Raw genomic sequence first — 8314 nt, 5'->3', positions numbered from 1 at the left:
AAAACTCTTTTTCTTTAACTTTCTATAATGCTAGCTACGGCCCTGTAGTTAATATTGTAGTTAATATTGTATAGTTAATAATATTGTATAGTTAATATTGTATAGTTAATATTTTCCCACACAATTGATTATGGATTTTTATAATCAATCATCACATCGGTATAGAATGAATGAATGAATGAATGTTTAACGACACCCCAGAACGAACAATACATCGGCTATTGGGTGTCAAACTATGGTAATGCAAATAAATAAAGTGATGATCAACATCAATATAAAAATTCAAGATTTAAACAAAAACAGTGTAAAGAACTGTGCAAAAACACAAATATCACAGAATTTTACGGATACTGAATTTTACTCAAAACTTCAATTTTGTGCTGTATTGGCCATTCTCAAAGAGAATGTTACACCCCTGCACCACGGTGAGGTTACAGCACACACAGGGGCACATCGGCATAGAGACAAACCAATCACTTTTCAGTTATAATCGATAGTTGGAACATAACTACTTACCACCATGCAGAGTCTCTGAGACCCATCATCTTCATTCCTTCTCGAATCTTCTTCTCTTTCTCTGCTACCAGATTGACACACAGAAAGTTGATGAAGAAGGAGTAAGCCAGAACGAAGTAGATAGCTGACCCAATTTGGATGCTTTCAAGACTTTCTGTTAATTTAGCCTTGGGCATCAACTGGACTGAGATCTCTGGCATAGTATGTGTTGCATCCTTGTTCTGTCAGTGAAAAGAGGGAATCATTTAGAACATTTTATCTCTGCTTTTGAGGGCCTTGAAATAAGGCAGCTTGGGGTGATAGAAACAAACAGACTCCCACTGATTTCAGCACCAAGAGATTATTTTTATCACCTGCAAGACCGCCGTGCACTAGCCTGTCAATCTTCTGAATTGATCATCTGAAAATGCAGTGAATTAAATATGGGCTGAATTATATAGCTTAGATTATAAAACTAATTTATGAAAAAAAATATGCATGTTCCTAACAATGTACTATAGTACAATTACCTTGGTTATCCTAAGGTCGATGTCGGAGAAATGATCCTCTGAAAATGCAGTTAAATATGGGCTAAATTATAGCTTAAATGAAAACTAATCTATGAACAATGCAAATATAGTATACATGCAATTACCCAGGGTATCCTAAGGTTGATGACAGTCACTAACCATTTGGCTTTGATTAGAATAAATAAACCATATAATTTTTTAATATAACAAACTGGAATCCTCTCAAAAATCATGCAGCTAAGTTTTTATGGTCCTGAATTTTCTAAATTCTAAACATCAGATCCTGTCTATATCGGATAAATATTAAGTACCCAGTGTGATCCAGTTTTGACAGGTTTCACTATATTTGACAAATGGTACTTTTTATATTTTATTCGTCTTTTTAACAATAAACGTAATAGTTTTTCTTAAAATTATAAAAATTATGAAAATTAAAAATGCATGTATACCAGCAAGTAAATATATCACTGTCTGCTCAATGTGGATCTCAGAACTACTTTGACAGGATGGGAGGTAATTACTAGACTGTTTTGTTAAAGGGACATTCCTGAGTTTGTAAGATGTTTTCAACTAATAAAAATAATAAAACTTGCATATTAAATATATTTTCTTGTTTAGAATATCAGTGTCTGTATATTCAATGTGTTTCTTGTTTTCTTAATATTTGTAAGAAACCCAATCTGGATTTTGTCTTCAAATAATTTTGTACGTACCTAAACAAATATATTTTAGGAAATAAAAGTAAATTGAACCTAGTACAAATTTTAGAACGACCAGAAGCATGTTTAATATACAGCCACTAATATTTTATGCATAAAAATATATTTGATATGTAATTACAATCGTTAAAAAGTCTCTTTTAGTCGATAGCATCTTTAAAATTGCAGCAAACTCAGGAATGTCCCTTTAATGTGGCAAAGCATAGAGTAATACTATAAGTTTTAAAATTCGAATGGCATCACTATTTCAATGATATCACTTTAAATAATAATAAATTGGGTGCATGACACTTCCATTTTCAGAATACTGGAAAACATTCAAAGCAAAAAGGTGCTATTGAAGAAATTTGCTTTGTTTAATGACACCACTAGAGCACATTGATTAATTAACCATTGACTACTGGATGTCAAACATTTGGTAATTATGACTCGTAGTCAACCCGCTACATTTTTCCATTAGTAACATGGGATCCAGTTTAAAGGGTTTATGTTCTATACTGACTTTAAGAAGGGGTTATGTTCTATACTGACTTTAAGAAGGGTTATGTTCTATACTGACTTTAAGAAGGGTTATGTTCTATACTGACTTTAAAAAGGGTTATGTTCTATACTGACTTTAAGATGGGGTTATGTTCTATACTGACTTTAAGAAGGGTTTATGTTCTATACTGACTTTAAGAAGGGTTATTTTCTATACTGACTTTAAGAAGGGTTATGTTCTATACTGACTTTAAGAAGGGTTATGTTCTATACTGACTTTAAGAAGGGTTATGTTCTATACTGACTTTAAGAAGGGTTATGTTCTATACCGACTTTAAGAAGGGTTATGTTCTATATACTGACTTTAAGAAGGGTTATGTTCTATACTGACTTTAAAAAGGGTCTCTGTAAAACGTCCAATTTTGAGTGAATTCCGGTATACGTAGCCCTGGTCCAGTTTTGAGAGGTTTCACTCTATATTATATCTAATGTGTACAAAGTAAAATGAGGGTATGAAAAATTACTGTTGACCCATATAATTTTTATTCATGAGTAACAAAAAAAATGAAATATGTATTTGCACTAAACAGTCTGATTAATGTTTATAACTTATTGAGACAAATTTCCAATTTTAACTTGACAATCCTTTTATCAGAGATCTGGTGTAAAGTTAAGTATCAACCACATTCTGAAGACAGATGAAACCAGTTGTGAGATAAAAGTTACATTAATGATAATAATAACAAAAATGTTATTTATAGAAGGTAACTCAGTTACATGTAGTTCTAGACTATTCTCCCCTGAGGCCTTCTTACTAATTATAACAATAATAATAACAATAATCATATTAATTATTCAAAATAAAAACTAACAAAACCATACATGTACAATATATACAACCATAAAAGATATTAAGATATAATTATGTAGAAGAGCAATCATGCTTCTAAGAAGTGTCAGTAAAAAAATTTCTTAAATATATTTAAACTAGTAAATTTTTTAACATCATTAGGTAAACTCTTCCACATACTAACTCCAGAAAATTGAAAGCTTTTCTTGTAGTAATAAACTCACTTTTATGAGTGCAGTATCGACAGCATTCTGAAGCCAGATGAAACCAGTTGTGAGATAATAGTTGGCTTGACACTTCCGTCCTGAACTAGTTCCAGTAAGGTCCGTTCTACACTGACCTAGAAATAAAAACTTACATTAAGGATGATAAAGTTAAAAGTTTAACAAACCACTATATATAGAGCCATTAATTTATTAATCATCAGCTATTGGATGTCAAACATTTGGTAATTTTTTACATAATATAGTCTTAGAGAAGTAACATGCTTCATTTTGTTTTTCTATTCTAAAGTAGCAAGTGATCTTTTATATACACCATCCCATGGACAGGATAGATGGTTCTGACACGCTGCACATACATGAACAGGAGAGTAAGTTAGTGGTTAGTGTTATTATTTTAAATGTTATTAGTTTTGAATATCGAACACAAATACATGCATGTATCTGCACCCTGTGTTTATATTGTATACATTTACATTTGTTTGACACTCAATAGCTAGTGTGTTTTTTGTATTGGGGTGTTGTTACTCTGCATATTCTGAACCCTGCATATGTCTGAAATGTTTCAAATATGTTATAAATATTGAATACATATACGTGCATCTGTAAAACTAACAGTAATCAATCACCATTATGAGATATAGATACAGAAATTCCTACCCAAGGAACAAAATGTTACAGGTTTTTTTAGGGCCAAGGATTAGAACCAATTTCGAGTCCATTTAAGAGGATTGAACCTATTACCCCTTTCATCTCAGGAGTGCTGTATCGCTGAGCTACATGCACATGCTATGAGTTTATATGCTATTGCTTTAGTATTTCTGGGTACTGCATATAGCTACTTATAACATTTGGCACCATTCTGATCTTAAAACATTTTCATGCACTCACACACCAATTAATTTGGTTCGAATCTGAATAGGAGATACCTTAGCCAAATTTGAAAACGATCAATGCTAAAGGTAACACTTTAAACATCAAGCTGGGATTGTATCTGGTATGGTAAAACGTATAATGCACACCTATAGATATGACATAAATATATTTATGTACATCAGGGTTTCTGCCAGAGGGTAAAACAGGTATTGCGCCATATACCTGCAATTTGGTTTTTGGCAGATTTATGTTTTTAGTTAACCTTTTAAAAAAATTAATTACTCTTATCATTACTGTATGATTTTCTTAACCCTAATCCTAAACTTAACCCATTTTTGTTTCTTGGGGAGGAATTTTTACCCCCCCCCCCCCCCCCCAATACCCTCTGTTGATTGTGGTAAAGAGAATTCCACAGTACCAAACCCAAACATTTCTTTCTGTGCAGAAACACTGTACAAACCCATGTGTGTGTGTCGGTTTGTATGTATTCACTCGGGACAGTATGTATGTTAATTATGTAGCTCGTTAGTTATGTATGTAAATATATAATATTTAAAGGTATGTTATGTCCTGAGTTTGCTGCATTACATATATGTATCCAAAATATATATATATATATATATATATAAACTATATATATATATATATATATTTTATATATTTATATATATATATATATTTAGAATATCATATATCTATTTATATATATCTTAACATTATATAAGAACCCAAGCTGGATTTTGTCTTCAAATAATATCGTATGTACGAAAAAATATATTTTAGGAAAAAAAACAAAATTTAACCTAGTACAAATAGTAGCTCAATCAGAAACACGTTTAATATACAGTCACTAATATTTTATGTCAAAAAATATATTTTATATGTAATTACAATCGTTAAAAAGTCTCTGTTAGTCGATAACATCTTCAAAATTGCAGCAAACTCAGGAATGTCCCTTTAACAGATAACAAGACTACAAACCCTGGTTCAGTGCTGTAGTAAATACATCATTGATTGAAGGCAGAGATCTATATGGCATCCGAATTGCATACTTAAAGTTTGTTCCACCGTCAAAACTAAATATAATCCCAGCTGCCACGTTGGTCGGGTTTGCTTTGTACCTCTCCTCTGCCGCAGACTGGCTGGAAAATGTCTCATACTGAACACCACCAAGAAGGGTTGATATCTCGGTCATCAAACCAACAACCTCTGATGTGTTAGGTGACACTAACAATTTCTTGTTAGTATCGAAGTGAAATCTACCATTGGAAAGAGGATTTTCAGGGAAAGATGTAACAGGAAATGTCTTGGGCTGTGTGAAAGCTTTGATCATTGCCATGAGCGACACGAAGAACACTGGGAAAAATATCTCCTAAAAGGAAAACAAAGAATGCATGTATATACAACTTGAAAAGAATTGGAAAATGAATGCTACAATTAAAGGTCAACCTGTTTTGTAGCCTAATAGTAAGCATAAAAATAATAATTACTATTAAAGTAATAATAAGAAGTAGAACAAGAACACCACCAACAACAATAACAAAGAAGAAGAAGTAGAATAACAAGCATTCTGAGTATACTGCTAAAGCAAGTCACATATTCCCATGTGCTCAACAAATTTTCATATCTCCTAAATCCAAAGGCAATAACTAAATAGGGTATATCGCCATGAAAGTTAAATTTTATATGTAACTGCATGTATATAATAAAGCTAAAAAAATAATTAATCTCAATATCTTGAGGCATATTGAAAGAAAAACCCCAAAACCCAGAAAAACAGATTTTTGTATATTCAAGTTCAAGGGCCATAACTGTCAAAAATGGGTAAATCGCCATGAAAATAAAACTTGATCTGTAACAGTACATGAAAAAGCTATACACTAAATGTTAGCTCAATATCTGAAGGCATTGTGGAAAAACATCTGGAAAACTATGCATTGTATGTCATATACTGTGAGGAACATGGTGGGATGGACAGACCAATGGACAGACAGACAGATGGATAGACAGACAGGTTTTGTTGACATTTGCACATGATAAACTTGAGAAGGAGTAAAAAATGTCTCACTCAGAGGCCAGAGTAGGCATCTTGGATTTTCAAATAGCCAAGAAATAACATCACTTGCTCAGAGTACGTGTGGTTGATATCTGCTTGACAACAAGTCAAAAAATGTTCAGACCATTATACAGACCAGAGAGACCATATAAGATTTTGATAATTCTGCCCAAAATATAACAATTTACTTGAGGGACATTAGGCAAATATGTTTGTTTGAAATGTGCCCATGCATGGCTGAATTTGAAAAGATGTTGAAAATGTCTCAAGTCAATCATAGTCCATGCAGGGAGGTCATTTTTTATTTCAAATCAACCCAAAAAATAACAAAACTTGATCAGCACCATGATAGGATAATCTGTACAGGTACCAAGCTTGTTTTGAAACCTGCCTGATATTGAACACAAAACCAAGTAAAACATGTCTCAGTCAATCAGAGGCTAGGTAGCCATCTTGGATTTAGAATCAGCCTGGAAGATAAGAATACTTGGTCAGAGATACGAGAAGATAATTTTGGCCAAGCTTGGTAAAACTTGAACAGAAGTCGAAAATGTGACAAGTTAATTGACAGTGGATGGATGGATGCCAGATGTTGGCTGCTGCACCATATGACATAACCTTCCATGCCAGCTAGGTCAGCCAAAAACATTACGTTAAAAATATACATGTACATATATATACAGAGCTAGGGTACCTGCAAAAACTGCCTCTTGTTTCTCTTTTTCAGAAGGAAGTTTCGCCATAACAGGGCCTTCAACTGACTCCAAAATGAAGTTTTCATAATGAAGCTTCCTGCAATCAACAAAAGTCAATTTCAAAGTAAAGTAATATAAATGCTACAGGCTACAATTGTAGAAAACAACATGCACATGACGGAACTGAATTTAAAATAGTACATTGTTCCTTTTAACTTAAATTCAGCTGAATGTAAAACAAAACAAAAACATGCATGCATGGTTACATCAGGGGACAAACCAGTTGATTCATGCAGATTTTAATTGGAAACCTATATAATTGTTTGGTTACTTGGAATATACTTATATAACCAGATAGTTACCTAGTCTGAACACTTTTGTAGGCCTACAATGGTTCTGAACTACAAAAAAATCAAAATGTGTTTTAATTAAACAATTAACCTCATTTGGAATTCGTGAACAAAAATTCACAAATGATCCCAATATTATTTTAAGAAAAATGTCACTGCCAGCTTTTTTCAATTATTAATTAAGAGAAATATGTCATTGCCAGCTTTTTTCAATTATTAATTAAGAGAAATATGTCACTGCCAGCTTTTTTTTCAATTACATATTAAAGTTAAAAGTTAAAGTTTGTTTTGTTTAATGACACCACTATATAGAGCTATTGGATGTAAAACATTTGGTAATTTTGTCATATTGTCTGAGACAGAAAACCCACTACATTGTACCATTAGTAGCAAGCTAGGAATCTAAATCTGCAACATCCCACAGACAGGATAGCACATACCACGACCTTTGTTATACCAGTCGTGGTGGTTACTCCCAGATCAACTGCGTATCAGGTGAGCAGCAAATTACATGTACGTAAAACTGCACTCCCCATGTCCAGTGGAGTCAGCCCGTGCTACCACTGATGTTACGTACCCACCCTATATATGGTGTATGGAGATGACATCAGTGTTAAATTTAGAACTGTTGAAATCTGTTGCTAAGTTGTTATATATTTTTAGAATTGATAAAGATACATGTACATATTGATGTACCCACCTTTAACCCAGGGCACCAAATCATTCTGCTGTTATAAACCCATTTCAAAATACATTGTAATTTGATTGAAATCTGATATTATCTAGTTGTTCAACAATTACACAATGCTCGGAGGGGGGTGGTGCATAGGGGAAGGTGTCATGGGACATTACAAAATATTATTGGGAGGGGTGTGGTTGTCAAGAATTATATTACAAGTATATCTTCAAAACAATTGTTTCATTTTTATTTATATTAAGTAAAATGCAGAGTCATAATTTTATATGGGGAGTAACCTTAAGTCTTACAAAACAATACATGAGAGAGGGACATAAAATGTATGGCTACTGATTACAATTAGAT

The 8314-nt window shown here is 32.7% G+C and overlaps 1 protein-coding gene across 1 annotated transcript; it reads right to left on the bottom strand.

The window, feature by feature from the left end:
• Window positions 1-516: 516 nt before the first annotated feature.
• Window positions 517-7019, bottom strand: LOC121366954 (cholesterol transporter ABCA5-like; the record flags this gene model as incomplete). Its single annotated transcript, XM_041491178.1, has 4 exons — window positions 517-737; window positions 3299-3414; window positions 5153-5543; window positions 6922-7019. Coding segments are annotated over 4 exons (826 nt in total), but the record flags the coding sequence as incomplete, so codon positions are not given.
• Window positions 7020-8314: the final 1295 nt, after the last annotated feature.

Source organism: Gigantopelta aegis, unplaced genomic scaffold (genome assembly GCF_016097555.1).
Source record: "Gigantopelta aegis isolate Gae_Host unplaced genomic scaffold, Gae_host_genome ctg7873_pilon_pilon, whole genome shotgun sequence".
Classification (NCBI taxonomy): Eukaryota; Metazoa; Mollusca; class Gastropoda; order Neomphalida; family Peltospiridae; genus Gigantopelta; species Gigantopelta aegis.
The sequence above is the reverse complement of the archived record's forward strand: the minus strand, read 5'-3'. Positions and strand labels throughout refer to the sequence as shown.